Here is a 22,473-nt window from a genome sequence, read left to right on the forward strand (position 1 = left end):
ACTGATACATCAATCTGACCAGTGAGCCTGGTTTCTCTGCTAAAAGCAAGAAATCGAGTGACTACGCCAATCTCTTTTCAGCCATGAAACCTGTGCCGCATGACGACATTGTTCCAGCACTGAAGGTACCAGAGACATGGAATCTAGCTAGAGGAGGCAGATGAAGATGCCATGACGCACGAGTCAAGAATGGAAAACTTCACTGATACAGATTAAGAACCCTTTATGAGAGGTATTGTTTGAGCAGATAGCCAGAGACTCTTTCTCAGGAGTGAAATGGCTCACACGAGGGGGTATAGTTTTAAGGTAGAAGTAGGTACAAGGGAGATGTCAGAGGTAAAATTTTCACACAGAGAGTGGTTGGTGCGTGGATTGCACTGCCAGCAAAGATGGTAGAGGGGGATACAATAGGGTCTTTTAAGAGACTCTTTGATAGGTACATGGAGCTTAGAAAAATAGAGGGCTATGCGGTAGGGTAATTCTAGGCTGTTTCTAGGGTAGGTTAGATGGTTGGCACAACATTGTGGGCCAAAGGGCCTGTAATGTGCTGTAGATTTTCTATGTTTCTATTTTGAGTGAGCCTCATCTGATAACTCAATTTGAGTTAAATGACCTAGTCAGAGACCTGAGTTTGTCAAGGGCAAAAACAGAATTACTGGGATCAAGACTGCAAGGATCAAACCTTCTGTCATCAGGCACAGGAGTTTCCACGAAGGATTTCAGTACTTGAGACAGATGTTTCCCAGAATTATTGATGCCAAGATTAAGGAAGGAGGCATTTTTGGTGGTCCATAAATCAAACAGGTCATCGATGACAGGCAATTTAAATAACTTCTAGTGGGACTGGAGAAAATTGCATGGAAGATATTCAAGGATATTGTTGAAAAATTTCTGGCAACTACAGAGCACCAATTTACGTGCAGCTGGTTGACAACATATTTCAAGCATACAAAACCATGAAGTGTAACACATCACTAAAGATTCATTTTCTGCATTCCCATTTAGACTTCTTCCCTGCAAATCTTGGTGCATCAATGACAAGCATAATGGAAGGTTTGACCAGGACATTGTGGTCAGGAAGAAACAGTATCAGAATCCATCACTGCTGGCTGATTAATGTTGAACACTTAAGCAAGAAGCCTCAGACATTGAGTACAATCGAAAATCATCAATAAATCATTTTTAGCATTGTTGAATTATTGCAAAGTGTCAGTACCGTTATGCAATTAAACGTATTATATTCAATAAGAGTTTCTTGTTTCCCCAAATTCCTGTGATACATGTAGTCTAAAATTATATTTTTGTTCAGCTTCAAGCAGTCTATTAGAACCACAAAAAAATTTCTGAGGAAGAAACACTTTTGAAAAAATTTGCTGTCCAGTGTAGTTTGCAGAAGACTTTGTCAGATCCAATAGTTTAGTTCTTAGATTAGACTGCTTAATTGATATTTTATTTGCACTTTAACAATTACTTACCTGCTTATATTTTATGCAATTACTTATGTACAAGTAACTGTCTAGTATGCTTCCTAGTGGTAATCGCATAAACAAGTTCAATTTGTTCCCTTAGTGGTTACACTGGTATGATTCTGGAAGTTTCTCTCGGTAATGCATTATTTGAATAAGAGCTATCTCATTGGTTGACTCTTATCTATAAATCTGAATGAAATTTTCCTTATCCATGTTGTATAAAACAGCTGTTTCATGCTGGGCAGCACTTTCTGTTGATTCTCCCTCTCCAACTAGCAGACTTGTATCACTGTCCATTTTCTACATTCCTTTGTTCTATCAGCACTTAAAACCATCATGAAGCAACAAATTTTGTGCCTCTTTGCTGACTTCCAAAAGAACCTTGGATTTAAACATCAGAATACAACAACCTGCTCAAACCAGCACAGTATTAGCATCCAACTTACTGAGTGCTCTGGAGTGGTCAGAATTCCTGATGCCTTTGTTTCTCAGCCTCTGCAGTAACACAGCTGACGTTAGTTGCTTCACCAGAAATACAGACACAGAATAATTCTGAAAAACAGCAGAGATTTTAGTTGTTCTTTGTAATATCAGAATTTTTTAAGATCTACCATATTCTGAGAACATAGAGGCAATGGAGTCTTCTAATTTATTGCTATTTTTTCTATGGCTAGGAACCATAGGAAATATTGCTAGGAAATGAAATATTTCATAGATTATTGAAACAGAACTATGGACAAGAGAGAGATTACAATTAAAGTGTTATTCATAATCATCCTGTTGCATTTCCAGAAATATGTTATATTGCTACTTTCCTGTACACAATGAAATACATAATGCAGCTGCAGCAGTGATTTGACTAGATGTATAACTCTCAGATACATACTACAACATAATATTAAAAACAGCTACTTGAGCTTGTTCTGCTATTCTATAAGATCCAATTTTGGCCTCAACACCACTTTTTCTCCACACTCTTTCTCCCCATATCACTTGGCTTCTCAATATCTGACCACTTCTTCTGGCAATATATTCATTGGCACTGATTCATAGCTCTCTAGGCCAGAGAACTCCAAAGATTCACAATGCTCAAATTCCTCACCTGCTGGAAAATGGGCAGCCCCTTATAGTGAAATTTTGTCCTTGTTAGCAAAAACACCTCCTCAGCAGCCACTTCCTCAAAATCTTTATGCTTCAATAAGATCACATCTCAATTATTTAAATTCCCATCAGATCCAACCTGCTCAGCCTCATCCTATGTCAACCACAATATCCCAACAATCAACTTGATGAATCTCCTCTGCACTAAGCATGATGCAAAAAAAGTAATTCCTTAAATATGAAAAACAAAACTTTAGGTTCTGGGTCACTAAAGTTTTATTTTTATAATCCACACTCCTTGCAATAAAGGCCTATTAGATTTCCTGATTACTTGCAGCACCTGTCTTACCCCTAACCTGCCGAAGAGGCTTGACCAGAAACGTCAATTGTACTCTTTCATAGATGCTACCTAGCCAGCATTTTGTTTGTGTTGCTTGGATATCCAGCATCTCCATATTTTCTCTTGTTTGTCACCTCTATCCTTTCTCTTTAGAAATGCTAACCTGCTTGCATCGTAGTTTTAATCCCTTTCTCCATTTGGACATCAGCATGGTAATTCCATATTCCATTTATTATTCATACATACATTTCAGACTCTCAGATCACCAGCATCGGAGGGCATGCCTTTGGCTCAAAACTCTCTCAAAAACCTGCTCACCTTGAAACCACTCAGACACTCTTTAAAACCTCTCTCATTGATCACACTTTTATTCATTTAATATGTTGTTTCCTATATTCATTAAAGTTAATTGTGGCTGTCTGCTAAACTTCAGTAGAACAATTGTATTTTACAGGAGTTACACAAATCCAGGCTGCTGTTCTATTATTTATCAATATCCCCAGAAAACCAATGAACATTCTGATCACAAGAACAGCGTGTGATTTTTTTTCCATTTACTTAGCTTAAACAGGTAAACCTCAATTAAATGAAAGCAACATCAAAATTCAGGAGGGAAGATTCAAACTGCAACTTGGTTACAAGAAAGAGTACTGTGCTAACATAGGCAAACACAAGAGATTCTGCAGATGCAGTAAATCCAGAGCAACACACACAAAATGATGGAGGAAATCAGTAGGTCAGGCAACATCTATGGAAATGAACAAACAGTCCTGCTGAAGGGTCTCTGCTTGAAATGACAACTGTTATTTATTTCCATATATGTTGCCTGACCTGCTGAGTTTCTTCAGCATTTACTGTGTGTAACAAGGGGACACACTGCAACTATGTGGTCATTATAAAATGTTCCATATAAACTGTATCAATTTTAAGGCATATAAACACTGATGAGTCTTGATGAAGAGTTTCGGACCAAATCACCACCTTTTATTCTCCTCCATGGATGCTGCCTGACTTGCTCAGTTCCTCCAGCACTCTGTGTTGCTCAACCTTAAGGCATACTGATAATGCTTGAAGATATGTGATGAGACATAGTGCACATGCTCACAAAACACATAAATGTGATATAGTCAGCAAACAAATATGATGGGTGACAAGAATGGTGCTATTCAGCAAAGTATTTTTAAATAACTAATGTCAAAGGATGGCTGCATTATATTTAGAAATAAGAATAGATCACCCTTTCCATATAGAAGTTGACATGCATTTTTTTTATTATTGGGAGATGAACTCACCAAGATCTGAGTGAGATGGAAATTTACTCTTAATATCTGGTTCAATAAAACTGCAGTAGTTTTCATGCAGTAGAGGGTTCCCAGGTAATTCACAATGAAGTTACCCAATTAAAATTTGACAGAAGACCATTAGGGAAGGTTTGGTCAAAGAAGCAGGATTAAATGAATAATTTCAAAGGACAAGCAGCATAGTTCAGGTTTGGAACACCAGAGATAAAGCTCAGGGCTTCTCGGTGAGGAGGAGCACCATGGTTGGGAAGGAACAACAGGAAGCTGGAGATTTTATTCAACATGCTTTGTCATTTCAAGACAAAATTCTGCACTGAAGCAATCTGGTTAAAGTCATATTGGAAAGGTTGAAGGACTTCACCAGACCTTATTTACAATTATCAAGATATAGCTTCAAAACTCAAAATTAATCCCTGCAAACCTGGTTACATACAGGCCATTGCACACTACAAATGGGCTCTGCCTTTACAGATATTTTTAAGTTGATTTTGTCCATAAGTGAGAAAACACACACAGTAAAATAACTCGATGTGACAACCATACCTCCACAGTATTGTAAAGAATGGCATTGATAAGGGCCAATTAACATAAACATTATTTAATGTCTTTGCCTGTCTAGTAACAATAGTACAGAATCAAGATATCCCACACTTGATAGGATGGCAGCACAAGCACAACAATTAATTCCTCCCAGTATATTTTCATGAAACTATTGCATAAAACTCCTAAAAACAGAACAAAAGATCATCCACTTTCTCTTTTGAATTCTTAAGCACTTACTCTTCCCATTTCCGGTGCCCAAGAAACCGAAATCTGATTGGGTACAGCTGATGAGAGTCTAACTTGTGAAGTGATGTTTAAAGGCCGACCCGGTCGTTTCTGTTCAACACCATTTTTAACTGGTGGCGTAAACCCCTGGAAGAAAAGTGTAATGATCTGAATTACTGATAATAAGAATGAAAAGAATGAAAACTAGTAAAAGTTCAGTTTTATAATCCACTCCCTCCTACCCTGTGCAGCAAATCCAAGAACTGACAAAGCAGATTTTGTAAACATAGCATTCAAGCTCCTCATTGTGAAAACAAACAGGATCCCTACCACCCATCCCACAACCTCTTTGACCCACTACTGTCAGAAAGGAGGTCAGGAGCATCAGGACTAGGACTGCCAGACTGGTTCTTCTCTCAGGCTATTAGACTAGTGAATACAGGCGATTCTGTGGACGCAGGAAAGAAACGCGGATGGCAGTTTGCCTCCCAGGTGCCAGGGTCCAGGATGTTTCAGATCGTGTCCAAGATATCCTGCAGTGGGAGGGAGAACAGCCAGAGGTCATCGTACATATTGGTACCAATTACGTAGGTAGGAAAAGGGAAGAGGTCCTGAAATTAAAGACTACAGGGAGTTAGGAAGGAAGTTGAGAAGAAGGACTGCAAAGGTAGCAATCTCGGGATTACTGCCTGTGCCACGCGACTCTGAGGACTAGAATGAGGTGGAGGATAAATGCGTGGCTGAGGGATTGGAGCAGGGGGCAGGGATTCAGATTTCTGGATCATTGGGACCTCTTTTGGGGCAGGTGTGACCTGTACAAAAAGGACGGATTGCACTTAAATCCCAGGGAAACCAATATTCTGGCGGGGAGGTTTGCTAAGGCTACTGGGGAGAGTTTAAACTAGAATTGTTGGGGGAGGGGTGGGAACTGAACTGAAGAGACTAGGGAAGAGGAGGTTGGCTCACAAATAGAAAAAGCTTGGAGATGGTATGTGAGGGAGGATAGGCAGGTGATAGAGAAGAGCTGCACTCAGACTGATGGTTTGAGCTGTGTCTATTTTAATGCAAGGAGTATCATGAACAAAGCGGATGAGCTTAGAGCTTGGATCAGTACTTGAGGCTATGATGTTGTGGCCATTACAGAGACTTGGATGGCTCAGGGCAGGGATGGCTGCTTAAGAGTGCCAGGCTTCAGATGTTTCAGAAAGGACAGGGAGGGAGGCAAAAGAGGTGCTGGCATGGCACTGCTGATCAGAGATAGTGTCACGACTGCAGAAAAGGAGGAAGTCATGGAGGCATTTTCTAAGGAGTCTCTGTGGATGGAAGTTAGAAATAAGAAGGGGTACTCTACCGGGTGATTTTTTATAGACCACCCAATAGTAAAAGAGACATCGAGGAGGAGCCAGGGAGACAGATTCTGTAACGGTGCAGTAATAACAAGGTTGTCGTGATGGGGGATTTAAATTTTCCCAATATTGATTGGCATCTCCCTAGAGGAAGGGGTTTAGATGGGGTGGAGTTTGTTAGGTATGTTCAGGAAAGGAGAGGCTTAACAGATCTGGTATTGAGAAATGAACCTGGTCAAGTGTCAGATCTCTCAATGGGAGAACATTTTGAAGATCTTGATCACAATTCTATCTCCTTTACAATAGCATTGGAGAGGGATAGGAACAGACAAATTAGGAAAGTGTTTAATTGGAGTAAGGGGAAATATGAAGCTATCAGGCAGAAACTTGGAAGCATAAATTGGGAACAGATGTTCTCAGGGAAATGTACAGCAGAAATGTGGCAAAAGTTCAGGGGATACTTGCATGGCATTCTGCACAGGTACATTCCAATGAGACAGAGAAAGGATGGTAGGGTACAAGAACTGTGGTGTACAAAGGCAGTTGAAAATCTAGTCAAGAAGAAAAGCTTACAAAAGGTTAAAAAAAAAACTAAGTAATGATAGAGATCTACAAAATAAGGCTAGCAGGAAGGAGCTTTAGAGTAAAATTAGGAGAGCCAGAAGGGGCCATGAGAAGGCCTTGATGGACAGAATCAAGGGAAAACCCCAAGGCATTCTACAAGTATGTGAAGAGCAAGAGGATAAGGCGTAAGAAAATAGGACCTATCAAGTGTGACAAAGGGAAGTGTGTATGGAACCGGAGGAGATAGCAGAGGTACTTATTGAATACTTTGCTTCAGTATTCACTACGGAAAAGGACCTTGGCGATTGTAGGATGACTTAGTGAATTGAAAAGCTTGAGCATATAGACATAAAGAAAAAGGATGTGCTGGAGCTTTTGGAAAGCATCAAGTTAGATAAGTCACTGGGACCAAACAAGATATACCCAAGGCTACTGTGGGAAGCAAGGGAGGAGATTGCTGATCCTCTGGCGATGATCTTTGCATCATCAATGGGGATGGGAGAGGTTCCGGAGAACTGGAGGGCTGCAGATGTTGTTCCCTTATTCAAGAAATGGAGCAGAGATAACCCAGGAAATTATAGACCAGTGAGTCTTACTTCAGTGGTTAAGTTGATGAAGTTCCTGAGAGGCATGAACATTTGGAGAGGCATAATATGATTAGAAATAGTCAGCATGGCTTTGTCAACGGCAGGTCGTGCCTTACGAGCCTGATTGAATTTTTTGAGGATGTAACAAAACGCATTGATGAAGGTAGAGCAGTAGACGTAGTGTACAGTTGGCCCTTCTTATCCGTGGGTTCCGCATGCTCAGATTCAACCAACCACGGATCAGGAAAACCCGGAAGTACGCTCTCCAGCACTCATCTGAGCATGTACAGACTTTTCTTTCGTTATTATTCCCTAAACAATACAGTACAACAACTATTTACATGGTATTTACATTGTATTAGGTACTATAATTATTCTAGAGATGATTTAAAGTACAGACAGTCTTCAAGTCGGATTTGTACACAAGTCGGAACAGGTACATCCAGTATTATTTAGCATCAGTTAGTCAAACGTTTGTCTTAGTATATAGTATATATTTTACCTTTCTATGCACATAAAACACTTAAGAAACATTTGTGTTTCAATAATTAAACCACTACATTGCTCAGTAATAATTGTTGTTTTCATCAGGGCAGGGCCTTTCACACGCTCCATTATTCTCACTTTATCCTTTAAAATTGTTCTGATCGTTGACCAACTGTAGCCTAACGCTTTTCCAATGACTGATGGCATTTCACCTCTTTCCAATCACTTTGTTATTTCCACTTTATTTTCAATCGTTATCGTTTTCTGTCAACGGAACAGAAACACTGCGGATTCAGCAGCAGCCGCAAGCAGCAGGTCTGAGCTCCCCTGGGTCCTAAAGTCCACCAGCACTGAGACAGGTTAAATAAGGGACTTCAGCATCTGCGTTATTTGGTATCTGCAGTGGGGGTGGGGGGGGGGGTCCTGGAACCAATCCCCCACGGATAAGGAGGGCTAACTGTATATGTATTTCAGCAAGGCATTTGATAAGGTAACCCATGCAAAGCTCATTGAGAAAGTAAGGAGGCATAGGATCCATCGGGACCTTCCTTTGTGGATCCAGAACTGGCTTGTACACAGAAGATAAAGAGTGGCTGTAGACAGGTCACATTCCACATGGAGGTTGGAGACCAGTGGTATGCCTCAGGGATCTGTTCTGGGACCTCTTCTCTTTGTGATTTTTATAAATGAGCTGGATGAGGAAGTGGCGGGATGGGTTAGTAAATTTGCTGATGACACAAAGGTTGGGGGTGTTGTGGATAGTGTGGAGGGCTGTCAAAAAGTTACAATGGGACATCGATAGGATGCAAAACTGGGCTGAGAAGTGGCAGATAGAGTTCAACCCAGATAAGTGTTGAGCTGCCAGATGAAGTGGTAAATGCGGGCTCACTTTTAACATTTAAGAAAAACAGGTACATGGATGAGAGGGGTTTGGAGGGATATAGTCCAGGTGCAGTCAGTGGGACTAGGCAGAAAAATGGTTCGGCACAGCCAAGAAGGGCCAAAAGGGCTGTTCCTGTGTTGTAATGTTCTATGGTTCATTTTGGTAGGTCAAATATGATGGCAGAATATAGTATTAATGGTAAGACTCTTGACAGTGTGGAGGATCAGAGTCCATAGGACACTCAAAGCTGCTGCGCAGGTTGACTGGGTGGTTAAGAAGGCATATAGTACATTGGCATTCATCAACTGTGGGATTGAGTTCAAGAGCCAAGAGGCAATCTTACAGCTATATTGGACCCTGGCCAGACCCCACTTGGAGTACGTGTTCAGTTCTGGTCACCTCACTATAGGAAGGATGTGGAAGCTATAGAAATGTTTCAGAAGAGATTACAAGGATGTTGCCTGGATTGGCGAGCATGCCTTATGCCTTATAGGTTAAGTGAACTTGGCCTTTTCTCCTTGGAGCAAAGGAGGATGAGAGGTGACCTGAAAGAGGTGTATAAGAGGCCTTGATCATGTGGATAGTCAGAAGCTTGTTCCCAGAGCTGAAACGACTAACATGAGAGGACACAGTTTTAAGGTGCTTGGAAGTAGGTACAGAGGAGAGGTCAGGGGTAAGTTGGTATTTTTTGTATAGACATAGAGTGATGAGTGCGTGGCGATGGTGGTGGAGGTGGATAGAATAGGGTCTTTTAAGGGACCCTTGGATAGGTACTGCAGCTTAGAAAAACAGAGGATTCTGGGTAACCTGAGGTAATTTCTAAAGTACACTTTCTGCAGAACATTGTGGGCCGTAGGGCCTGTATTGTGTTGTAGGTTTTTCTATGTTTCTAATGTAACTCCATTATTCATGAGCAAGAGAAAGCAGGAAACTACAGAACAGTCAACTTAATCTCAGTCATATGAAAAATTGGACAAGTATTATGATGATTTTTGTAGAAGGAGATCAGAAATGGATATTATGCATGTGTTTATTCAGGGGACAGACACAAAGTCTAAAGAATTGAGGCAAAACTGCAGTGACCTCATAGACTGTATATAGATTACAGAGGAGCTGCTTGCTGTCTTGAGGCAAATTAGAATGAAAAAATCCCCAGGCCCTGACAAGGCATTCCCTTGGACCAAGTGGAAAGCTTAGTGCAGAAATTGCAGGGATCCTAGCTGAGGAATTTGATATTGTCCTTAGCCACAGATGAGGTGCCAGAGTACTGGTAGACAGCCAATGTTGTTCCATAGTTTAAGTATGGCTCTAAAACTCAGCCAGGAAATTATCAGCCAATAAACTTCAGGTCAACATTTGGATAGGCAGGGCCTGATTAGGGATAGCCAAAATGGCTTTGTGTATGATAAGTTGAATCTAACCAATCTTCGAGTTTTTCTTGGTTACCAGGGAAGTTGAAGGAGAGCAGTGGATGTTGTCCATGTGAACTTCAGCAAGGCTTTTGGCAAGGACCTGCAAGAAGGTTCACTCACTTGGCATTTAAGAAGTGGTTGTAAATGGATTCAGCAATGGCTTCATGGGAGAAACCAGAGAGTGTTAGCAGATGGTTGCCTCTCTGACTGGAGGCCTATGACTTATGGTGTGCTGCAGGGAGCAGTGCATGGTCTGTTGTTGTTTGTCACCTATATCATGATCAGAAAATCTCATTTTGTTTGTAGTGGACAGCAAGGAAGGCTATCAAAGCTTTCAGCTGCATCTTGTCTGGCTTGAAAAATGGGCTGGAAAATGGCAGATGGAATTTAATGCAACAAGTGTGAGGTGTTGCACTTTGAGGGAACCAATTAGGGTAGGTTTTACACGGGTGAGCAGTAAGTCACTGAGACGTGCGGTAGAAAAGGGATCTTGGAATACAGTTGCTTAATTCCTTGAAAGTGGCGTCACAGGTAGATAGTGCAGTAAAGAGAGCTTTTGATACATTGGCCTACATAAATTAAAGTACTGAATACAGGAGTTGGGATGTTATGTTGAAGTTGTTTTAGATGTTGGAGGAGGCTGATTTTTTGTATTGTGTGCAGTTCTAGGTAGCTACCTACAGAAAAAATGTCAATAAGATTGAAGGGGTACATAGAAAATTTACAAGGATGTTGCCGGCACCGGAGAAGCTGAGTTATAGGGAAATATTGAATAGGTTAGGTCTTTATTCCTTAGACTGTAGGAGAATGAGGGAGATTTGATAGAGGAATACAAATTTATGATCAGTATAGATAGGGCAAGTGCAAGCAGGCGCCTTCCATGGAGATCGGGTGAGACAGAAACTAGAGGTCATAGGTTACAGGTGAAAGGTGAAATGTTTAAGGAGAACCTGAGGGGAAACAACTTCATACAGAGGGTGGTGAGTGTGGAACAAGCTGCCAGCAGAAGAGCTGGACGTGGGTTCAGTTTCAACATTTAAGAGAGGTTGCATAAGAACATAGGAAGGATATGGAGGGTACGGATTGCATGCAGGTTGATGGGACAAGGCAGTTTAATAGCTTGGCATAGTCTAGAAACATAGAAAACCTATAGTACAATATAGGCGCTTCAGCCCACAAAGTTGTGCCGAACATGTCCCTACCTTAAAAATTACTAGGCTTACCTATAGCCCTCTATTTTACTAAGCTCCATGTACCTATCTAAAAGCCTCTTAAAAGATCCTATCGTATCCACCTCCAACACCGTTGCCAGTAGCCCATTCCACACACTCACCACTCTGAGTAAAAAACTTACTCCTGACATCTCCTCTGTACCTACTCCCTAGCACTTTAAACCTGTGTCCTCTTGTGGCAACCATTTCAGCCCTGGGAAAAAGCCTCTGACTATCCACACGATCAATGCCTCTCATCATCTTGTACACCTCTCATCCTCCTTCACTCCAAGGAGAAAAGGCCGAGTTCACTCAACCTAGTCTCATAAGGCATGCTTCTCAGTCCAGGCAACATCCTTGTAAATCTCTTCTGCACCCTTTTTATGGCTTCCACCTCCTTCCTGTAGTGAGGCGACCAGAACTGAGCAGTGCTGCAAGTGGGGTCTGACCAGGGTCCTATATAGCTGCAACATTACCTCTCGGCTCCTAAATTCAATTCCATGATTGATGAAGGCCAATACACCGTACGCCTTCACCACAGAGTCAACCTGCTCAGCTGCTTTGAGCGTCCTATGGACTCGGACCCCAAGATCCCTCTGATCCTCCACACTGCCAAGAGTCTTACCATTAATACTATATTCTGCCTTCATATTTGACCTACCAAAATGAACCACTTCACACTTATTTGGGTTGAACTCCATCTGCCACTTCTCAGCCCAGTTTTGCATCCTATCAATGTCCCGCTGTAACCTCTGACAGCCTTCCACACTATCCACACCACCTCCAACCTTTGTGTCATCAGCAAACTTACTAGCCCATCCCTCCAATTCCTCATCCAGGTCATTTATAAAAATCACGAAGAGGAAGAGACCCAGAACAGATCCCTGAGGCACTCCACTGGTGACCAACCTCGATGCAGAATAAGACCCGTCTACAACCACTCTTTGCCTTCTGTGGGCATGCCAGTTCTGGATTCACAAAGCAATGTCCCCTTGGATCCCATCATATCTGGATGAAGCGAAGGGCCTGCTTCTGTGCTGTAGTTCTCTAGAATTCTATGATTGACTACAGAGAAGTTGCCGTGGGTCATAAATGTAGTTTGCACCATCTTGGGTGCCAGCCTATAAAGTACCCAGGACATCTTCAAGGAGTGGTGTCTCAGAAAGGCAGCCTCCATTATTAAGGACCCCCAGCACCCAGGACATACCCTGTTCTCATTGTTACCACCAGGTAGAAGGTACAGAAGCCTAAAGACAGACACAGACACACACACACACTCACTCACTCAATGATTCAGGAACAGCTTCTTCCCCTCTGCCATCAGATTCCTAAATGGACTTCGAACCCGTGAACACTACCTCACTTTTTTTTAAATTGTATATTATTTCTGTATTTGCATGATTTTTGAGGAACAAGACCACTCTGATGCAGCAAGCAGAGGAAAAGAGAGCCTGCCGAAAGCTCTGTGCCCAAATGTCAGAGCTGCCTAAGCATTCTGCTGTACACAGTGTGGTAAGGACAGTCACCCCTGCATTGGACTCCACAATCACTGCAGACACTAATTAACCCAGTCCACCAGAGATGCAAACCCATGATCCCCTGGAATCAACGGCTGTCTATTCCTTCACATGATTTTTAATCTATTCAACATAAATATTTTGTGATTGATTTACTTATTTTTAAATAACATATATATATTCCTCTTATAGATTATGAATTGCATTGAACTGCTGCTGCTAACTTAACAAATTTCACAACACATGCCGGTGATAATAAACCTGATTCTGACACAGACTCTTGATAAGCTAGAAGCTACTAAGTTACCAGACAGGCATGAATGTTGAATTGAGGTCACCATCAATACAGCAATCATATTCTTGAATGATGGAGCTGGCTTGAAAAGCTAAGAGCTCTACTGCATGTTCATTTGTTTGAAACATCAAACTGAAGATTTATTGTAATATTTAAAAGTACAGCATTAGATCTGAAAATAATCAATAGGGTGCTATTTTAAACACTCTAGGAGTATTTTTGATGTATTTCATTCATTACCTTGCATGAGAGTGCACAACAATAGCTTGTAGGTGCCTATGTAAATAAAAAAATTTCATTCTTCCAGCACCAATAGCACAGCATTCACTTATCCCTTCTACCCAAATAATGCTTTTGTGTTTTCTCAGTAATATTTTAATGAACTTACTGGCAATGGATATAGTTTTCCATTTACTTTTATGCATAAATTATTAGGATAATTGTCTTCCTGGGGACAGCTCGTCTCTGCAAGGCAAAACCTAAAAACGATCGAACAGTAGATACAGATTAATAATAGATATACAAAAGACACTGCAAGAAGCATCAGTCCTCTTAATGGGAATTTATCTAGTTATTGCACTATTGGCTTTATTCTCAACATTACTTCAACATTGATAATAAATCACCCATGATGGAATATTAGAGCAGACCCAATGGACCAGATGGCCTAATACTGTTCCTATGTCTTATGGTCTTTAAATTTACAACATATTGTAACTTCATTGGAAAAAATGCTTCTGAAATGCACGAACTAGCATTTAAGAAAATAATCAAACCAACATATTTCCTTTATATAAAGTAACTGCCTTAAAAGCCCATTACAATGGTGCTGTAAACATAAGAGTAGGCTGCAAATTATATATTATTAAGTAGTCTAAATACTCAACTATTCTACCAGCCTACCCACCATCAAGGACACAGAAACAGAAAGGTGCTGGAAATGGGCAACCCACCTACTCATGGATTGCTGGTCGCACTCCCATCAAAGAGAAGGCTACGTAGTATCTGCGGCAGTAACACAGACTCAAAAACAGTTACCTTCCCCATCAGATCCAGAATAATTATTCTGTTCTCCTTTATACTTATGTGCTGGAAATGACATTACCCCATCTTCAATCTTGAAATCACAGTTTCTCACAATGATGGACTTTAATACTCAAAGTCAGACTGTGAACGAATTGGAGGGACATCAGAAGATGGTATTGTACCCATGCCGCTGCAGCCTCTCATTTTTCTTGTGAGTTTAAATTGCAGAGTTGGGACTTGCCTGGATAAGCAACTGCACTACGTATCAAAAATGGCACACACTCTAGCCATGAGAGTGTGCAAGGAATGAATGTCTAGGATGGTGCATGGGCTGTTATGAGGAGCATTTGATGGCTCTGGGCTGCTGGCTGGAGTTTAGAAAGAATGAGGAGGGATTTCACTGAAATGTATAGTATGGTGAAAGACTTACCGATGGAATTGATGTGGACAGGATGTTTCCCTGGGGGAGTCTAGGACCAGAGGGCACAGTCTCAAGAATATAGGGATGTCCATTTAGAACAGAGATGAAGAGAAACTTCTTTAGCCAGAGGGTGGTGAATCTGTGGAATTCATTGCCACAGACAATTTTGGAAGCCAAGTTATTGAGTATATTTAAACCGGAGGTTGTTAAGTTTTTGATGAGTCGGAGTGTCAAAGGTTACAGAGAGAAAGAAGGAGAATAGGGTTGAGAGGGTTAATAAATCATCCATGATGGGATGGCAGAGCAGATTCAGGAAACATCCTTTCCATGTCCACTCCATTTAAGCCTTTCAATACTCAATAGGTTTCAATAAGGTCCACTCTCATCCTTATAAATGCCAGTGAATGCAGGTCCAGAGCCATCAAACACTACTCATAAATTAACCCTTTCATTCCCTGAATCATTCTCGTGAACCTCCTCTGGACCAACTCCAATGCAAGCACATATTTTCTTAGATAAGGAGCCCAAAACTGTGCACAATACTCTAAGTGTGGTAGTGATCCCTTCCAATGGAATTTGGCCATCTTAGTAATTCCTTTTACTCCCCTGTAATACTGATACTTCTGACTGTATGTTAAAGTACAAGTGACAAAGCTAATCTTTTATATTGTTAAAAAGATACACATATATTTAAAAAAGATGGCCGTTTTGGCTCTTTTCGAGAATTTTGTTCAATGAAATTTATGTACTTTATTGTGCTTACTAGCCCATGCCAGCATGTTATCCAGTCTCACTGCACATATGCAAAGATCAGTTCAGTATGCAAGGAGCCATACACAGAAATAAAACTGTGGCAAATGAATACTCCAACTCTGCCATGGATGGCCCCAAGCCCAGCTTCAAAAGGACAAGGAGTTTTGCATTGGACTAGCAACCCCATCCTGTAAAAACTCAGCTACAGAAATGCCAACGACTTCATCCCTGACATAGGAAAAATGTTGCCTCAAAGAAGAATGAAGTAGTGTGGTGAAAGTGGAAGCCACTTGGCTAATCAACCTTCTGTCAGCTCTGGACAGAAACTGGCAAGCTGCTGTCGCTGGCCTATGCCCCATCGGGGTAATGGGCTTGAGAAATGAATGTATCAAATATGCTGGAGATTAGCATTGTTGATATGCTAACAATTCTATTTAGAGATACAGTAAGAAATAGGTCCTTCCAGCCGCAATGCCCAGACCCAATTTAACCCTAACCTAATCACAGGACAATTTACTATGACCAATTAACCAATCACGTACCTGGACTGTGGAAGGAAACCAGAGCACCCGGAAAAACCCACATATTTCATGAGGAGGATGTATAGAGACTTCTTATAGAGAACACAGGGATTTGACACTGAACTCCAACACCCCAAGCTGTAATAGCGTTGCACTAACTGTTACACTACCATGGTGCCTTTTTCATGATTCAAACATATTATTGCTCAGCCAAGAGTAATTAACTTCTTCTGAACTGTTCTAATGCTCACGAAAAACAAAAGAGATTCTGCAGATGCTGCAAATCCAGACTATCATACACAAAATGCTGGTGGTACTCAGTAGGTCAGTTATCTTTGGAAAGAAATGAAGAGCTGACGTTTTGGGCCGAGTCCTGATGAAGGGTCTCCACCCAAAATGTCAGCTCTTTAGTCCTCTCCATAGATGTTGCTTGAGCTGCTTAGCTCCTCAGCAGTTTGTGTGTGTTGCTCAGAGGCCCAATTTCTTTACCTGGAGTTGGGGAAGTGTACCTACCTTTCCCTTCAGAACACAGTTACTGGAAACATCTAGTTGAGTTATTTCAGTACAAGAGGGTCACACCAGTTGCAGTTAATGAAATGTTAATGCACGAATGGAACAAAAGGTGCAAGACCCTACAGAGGATAGCAAAAACCAAGGAGAGGATCAACAGCGTCTAAGTGTGAAGTGATTCACTTTGGAAAGATGAATTTGAAGGCAAAGGTACAGAAGTATCAGACCAAACTACCAGACTGGGTAACAGCTTCTTCCCACAGGCAGAGTATGAGTACCCTGTCACAAAGTCTCGTCACTTGGACAGTGATCTGTTTATAGTTTATCTGTGCTGTGCACTATATGCATTTTGAATTATTTTATTAACTTATTTATGGCAAATTTTGATGTGTGACATAGTGGTGCTAGAAAGTTTGTGAACCCTGTAGAACTTTCTCTATTTTTGCATAAACGTGGTCTAAAATGTGATCAGATCTTCACACGTTCTAAAACTAGATAAACAGAACCCAATTAAACAAATAACACAAGAAAACATTATACTTGTTCATTTATTTATTGAGAAAAATGATCCAATATTACATGTATTTCTTGGAAAAAATATATGAACCCTTGCTTTCAGTAACTGGTGTGACTCCCTTGTACAGAAATAACTCAGCTAGACGTTCCTGGTAACAGTTGATCAGTCCTGCCCATCGGCGTGAAGGAACTTTAGGCTATTCCTCCTGACAAAACTGCTTCAACCCTGCAAAGCTGGTGGGCTTCCTCGCATGAACTTCAGGTTCTTCCACAACATTTCTATATGATTAAGGTCAGGACTTTGACTCAGCCATTCCAAAACGTGAAATTTCTTCTGCTTTAGTCATTGTTTGGTAGATTAACTTGTGTGTTTAGGGTTGTTGTCTTGCTGCAAGGCCCACTTTCTCTCGAGCTTCCATTCACAGACAGATACCCTGACATTTTCTTGTAGAATTTGCTGTTACAATTCAGAATTCATAGTTCCATCAATGATGGCAAGCCAGCCTGGTCCCGAGACAACAAAGCACGACACTGCCACCACGCTTCTCAGATGGGATGAGGTTCTTATGTGGTATGCAGTGTTTGCTTTTTGCCAAATATAACACTTCTCATTTAAGCCAAGAAAGTTCTATTTTGAACTCATCCATCCACAGAACATTTTTCCAATAGCCTTCTAGCTTATTCACGTGGTCTTTACCAACTTTAGACAGGCAGCAATGTTCTTGGAGAGTAGTGGCTTGCTCCTTGCAATCTTGCCATGCACACCATTGTTGTTCAGTGCTTGCCTGATAGACTCATGAACACTGACATTAGCCGATGAAAGAGATGCTCCTTAGATGTTACCCTAGGGTTCTTTGTGACCTCCTGGAATATTACACGTTTTACTTGCAGTGATCTTTGATGATTGATCACTCCTGGGGAGAGCAACAGTGGTTTTGAATTTCCTCCTTTTGTACACCATCTGCCTGACTGCGGTTGGTGGAGCTCAAGCTCTTTAGAAATGTTTTTTCATCTTTTTCCAGCCTGAAGAGCATCAACATTTTTTCTGAGGTCCCCAGAAATCTCCTTTGATTGAGGCATGGCACACTTCCAAAAACCTGTGTGGTGAAGATCAGACTGTGATAGTGACAACACCGGTATATGTTCTTTAAAAAGGGCAGGACCTCCCACACACACCTGATCATCATCCCATTGATTGAAACAGCTGACTCTAATTTCCCCTCTAAATATTACCCTGGGGTTAAACCTAGAGTTCACATACTTTACCCAACAAATACATGTAATATTGGTTGATTTTTCTTAATAAACAAACATGCAAAATGTTTTTGTGTTATTTATTTAATTGGGTTCTCTTTATCTAGTTTAGAACTTGCATGAAGATCTGATCATATTTTAGGTCGTATTTATGCAAAAATAGAGAAAATTCTGAAGGGTTCTCAAACTTTCTAGTATCACTGTATGTTTTGTAGGTACTCCACATCCAGAGAAATGCTGTTTCATTTGGTTGTATATGTATGTATACACACAGACACACAGATGGCAATAAACTTGAACTTCAAAGAACATACATTTCCAACAGAATTATCAAAATGTATCAGATTCCCTAAGATGGACCAAAATACACCAGAGGTCTCTGTCAAATTGCCTTTACCTGACCAATCAGTGCACTGGTTGAACTCACCTCAATTGCACCTGCACAATGTAGTCTCTTCTTCCACCCGGGAGAAAATCCCTATAAAGAATGCAACAGATCAACTTCCTTACAACTAATTTTGTTTTATTTTCAGACATTGAATTCTTCTCTAAAAGAAGAAAACTGATATTACACCAAAGATAAAGTACTAAAAACATTAAAAAGCATAGGCATGAATCCCTGATCAGCCAGTTATATCATGGGAAGTAGACTCCCCTTCATTGAGGGCATCTTGTTTCAGAAGCATCTTCTTCCCTTCTGCCATTAGATTTCTGAATGGATAATGAATCCATGTACACTACCTTTTTTCTTTTTTTTTTGCTCAATATATATATCTTATTGTAATTCATACATCTTTTTAAGCTATGCATTGCATTGCTGACACAAAACAAACAAATTTCACAACATATGCCAGTGATATTAAACCTGATTGAGATCCTGCAAACTCTGGAAATTTTTTTTTGTTCCTGTACTCGTTCTTGAAGGTACCAACTTATTTATTCCAGAGTAAGATTTCATAAATTCAGCATTTTTTTCCCCTCGCTCCAACTATTCTACTTGGAAGTGGAACACAGTTATTAGTGGAAACAGTGAAGTTCCTTCGAGCATAGAAGAATGAAAGGAGGTTTGATACAGGTATATTGATAGAGTCAGTCATAGAAAAATATAGCACAGAAACAGGCGCTTTGACCCATCTAGTCCTTGCCAAACTATTTAAGCCACCTACTCCCATCAACCTGTCTATAGAATTATGAAGGGTACAGACAGAGTAAACACAAGCAGCTTTTTCCACCCACTGAGGTTGGGTGAGACTAGAACTAGAGGTCATGGGTTAAGAGTGAAAGGGGAAATGTTTCAGGGGACCATGAGGAGGAACTTCTTCACTCTAGTTCTCTCCACACTTCTGGTGAGAGTGTGGAATGAGCTGCCAGAAGTGGTGGATACAGCTTTGATTTCAACATTTAAGAGAAATTTGAATAGGTACATGGATGGGAAGGGTATAGAGGCTGTCGTCCGGGTGCAGGTCAATGGGACTAGGCAGATTTAATAGTTCGGCACAGACTAGATAGACCAAAGGACCTGTTTTTGTATTGTAGTGTTTCATGACTCTATGATTAAGTTTATAGAAAAATTGAATGTAGAAAATTTGTAGTACATTTTGTGCTGACTATGTAACTACTCTAGAAGCTGCCTAGAATTTCCCTACCGGATAGCCCTCTATTTTGCTAAGCTCCGTGTACTTATCTAAGAGTCTCTTAAAAGACCCTATTGTATTCCCCTCTACCATCTTCACTAGCAGTGCATTCCACACACCCACCACTGCGTGAAAAGCTTACTTCTGACATCCCCCTTCTACCTATTTCCAAGCACCTTAAAACTATGGCCCCTCGTGTTAGCCATTTCAGCCCTGGGGAAAAAGCCTCTCATTATCCACACAATCAATGCCTTTCATCATCTTATACTCCTCTATCAGGTCATCTCTCATCCTCCGTTGCTCCAAGGAGAAAGGCCAAGTTCACTCAACCTATTCTTATAAGGTATGCCCTCTCATCCAGGCAACATCCTTGTAAATCTCCTCTGTACCCTATCTATAGCATCCACATCCTTCCTGTAATGAGGTGACTAGAACTGAACACAGTACTCCAAGAGGGTCTAATCAAGGTCTTAAATAGCTGTAACATTACTTCATGGCTCTTGAACTCAATCCCCTGGTTGATGAAGGCCAACATACCATATACCTTCTTAACAACACTGTCAACCTGCGCAGCAGCTTTGGGTGTCCGATGGACATGAACCCCAAGATCTCGCTGATCCTCCACACTGTCAAGAGTCTTACCATTAATACTATATTCTGCCATCATATTTGACCTACCAAAATGAACCACTTCACACTTATCTGGGTTGAATTCCATCTGCCACTTCTCAGCCCAGTTCTGCAGCCTATCGATGTCCCGCTGTAACCTCTGAAAACACTCCAGACTATCCACAACAACTCCAAATTTTGTATCATCAGCAAACTTACTAACCCACCATTCTACCCCCTCATCTAGATCATTTATAAAAACCACAAAGAGGAGGGGTCACTGAACAGATTCCTCAGAACAACACTAGTACTCCATGCAGAATACAAACCATCCAAAACCACCCTTTGCTTTCTGAGGTCAGGCCAACTCTGGACCCACAAAGCAAGGTCTCCTTGGATCCCATGCCTCATTACTTTCTGAATGAACCTCGCATGGGGAACCTTATTAAATGCCTTACTGAAATCCATATACACTACATCCACTGCTCTACCTTCATCAATGTGTTTTGTTACATCAATCTTCAATCTTGTAGTCAGTCAATAGCAAACATGTTTGTTCTAATAGCAGTCATCACATGGCAAATCAGAACCCAGGGAAGTGTGAAGTGATTCACTTTGGAAAGTTGAATTTGAAGACAGGGTTAACGGTTGTGAGGAACATGCTGCCAAATGTAGATGCAGAACATTGGGGGGGGGGGGGCGCATTTAAAAGACTTGTAGAAAGGCACATGGATGATAGAAAAATGGAGGGTTATGTGGGAAGAGTTAGAGTAATTTTAGAGTAGGTAAAAGCATCAGCACAATATCGTGGACTGAAGAGCTTGTATTGTGCTATAACGTTTTATGCTCAAGAGTAGTGTTCTCTCCTCTCCAAGGGGCATTGATGCCAAATAAAATGTTCCAACTAAAGCTTAAGCTGAATCACCTAATCTGACCAAATCAGGATCAATTCTGCAACTATCTGAACTCCTCAGTAGCCACACTAATTTCAATGCTTAGTCATCCAAGTTTCTTTTAATAACTACTTAAAGGCAACTAGCAAGATATTTAAATCAACCTTTAGCAATAGGTGAACCAGTAAATACTCCAAAAAAAAAAACCAGAACCACCATAAGGCTTTGTTGTGTCTCCTTTCTCTATACCCCCACACATCAGAGACAGAAACAGAACTCCGAAGTTTTCTGACAGACCGTGAAAGAGAAGTCTAAAGATGGACACATTTTCTTGTGGTCTATCACAGGGGTCACCAACCTTTTTTTGCACCGCAGACCAGTTTAACATTGACGATATTCTTGCGGACTGGCCGACGGGGAGGGGGGGGGGGGGGATGGGAGGAATCACGACCGGAATATTGGTGGTAAGTCAACTATAAGTCACTTATAAGTGGCTAATACACTCAATTTCATTTCTAAAAGGGTTTTTCTAATGAATTTAATATTAAACACACAGCGCATATTTCCCTCACATGAATATAGTGATAAGTCAATTATAACTCACTTGTAAGTCAATAGCATCATAACATTTTAAGTAACGTTTGGATATTAAACACACAGTGCATATTTTCCTCGTATGAACATGTAAAATCATTGCAACACACCAATATCGCTGAATCAGTGGGAGCCCTGGGCTTGTTTCCCTGCAACAAGATCATGGGATGATGGGAGACAGCGATACTCGAAGGGGGTTTCTTATGTCCAGTCTATTTCACAATTTAGTTTTTGTGGCTCTCAGCACTTGCTTCTGTCCCACTTGGTCTCGTTTTTTTTCGCTCAAAAAGCTCAACGGGTTTGTCTTTAAATGCAGGGTGCTAGGACTCAAGGTGCCAAAGCAGTTTTGAGGGCTTCATTGTCTCATTAGACAGCCTCCAGGCCCGAACTTCAGCTTGCCCACCACCAGATGCCTTGGCCAGGTGTGGCTGGTCGTAGGTGGGGTGAGAGGACAAGGTAAGG

At 41.1% G+C, this 22,473-nt stretch overlaps 1 protein-coding gene across 8 annotated transcripts in view; it reads right to left on the reverse strand.

The window, feature by feature from the left end:
- The window catches only part of pias2 (protein inhibitor of activated STAT, 2), a 93,919-nt gene that overhangs the window by 34,965 nt on the left and 36,481 nt on the right, over positions 1 to 22,473 (reverse strand). For all 8 annotated transcript variants that reach the window (XM_073064032.1, XM_073064029.1, XM_073064028.1 and 5 more), the window contains 4 exons: positions 18,709 to 18,759; positions 13,669 to 13,759; positions 4,992 to 5,126; positions 1,916 to 2,021 (listed from right to left, as the gene is read on the reverse strand). In XM_073064032.1, the coding sequence (XP_072920133.1) occupies positions 1,916 to 2,021; positions 4,992 to 5,126; positions 13,669 to 13,759; positions 18,709 to 18,759 (383 nt within the window). The remainder of the gene's footprint in view (positions 1 to 1,915; positions 2,022 to 4,991; positions 5,127 to 13,668; positions 13,760 to 18,708; positions 18,760 to 22,473) is intronic.

The sequence above is a fragment of the Hemitrygon akajei genome, chromosome 13 (genome assembly GCF_048418815.1).
Source record: "Hemitrygon akajei chromosome 13, sHemAka1.3, whole genome shotgun sequence".
NCBI lineage: Eukaryota > Metazoa > Chordata > Chondrichthyes > Myliobatiformes > Dasyatidae > Hemitrygon > Hemitrygon akajei.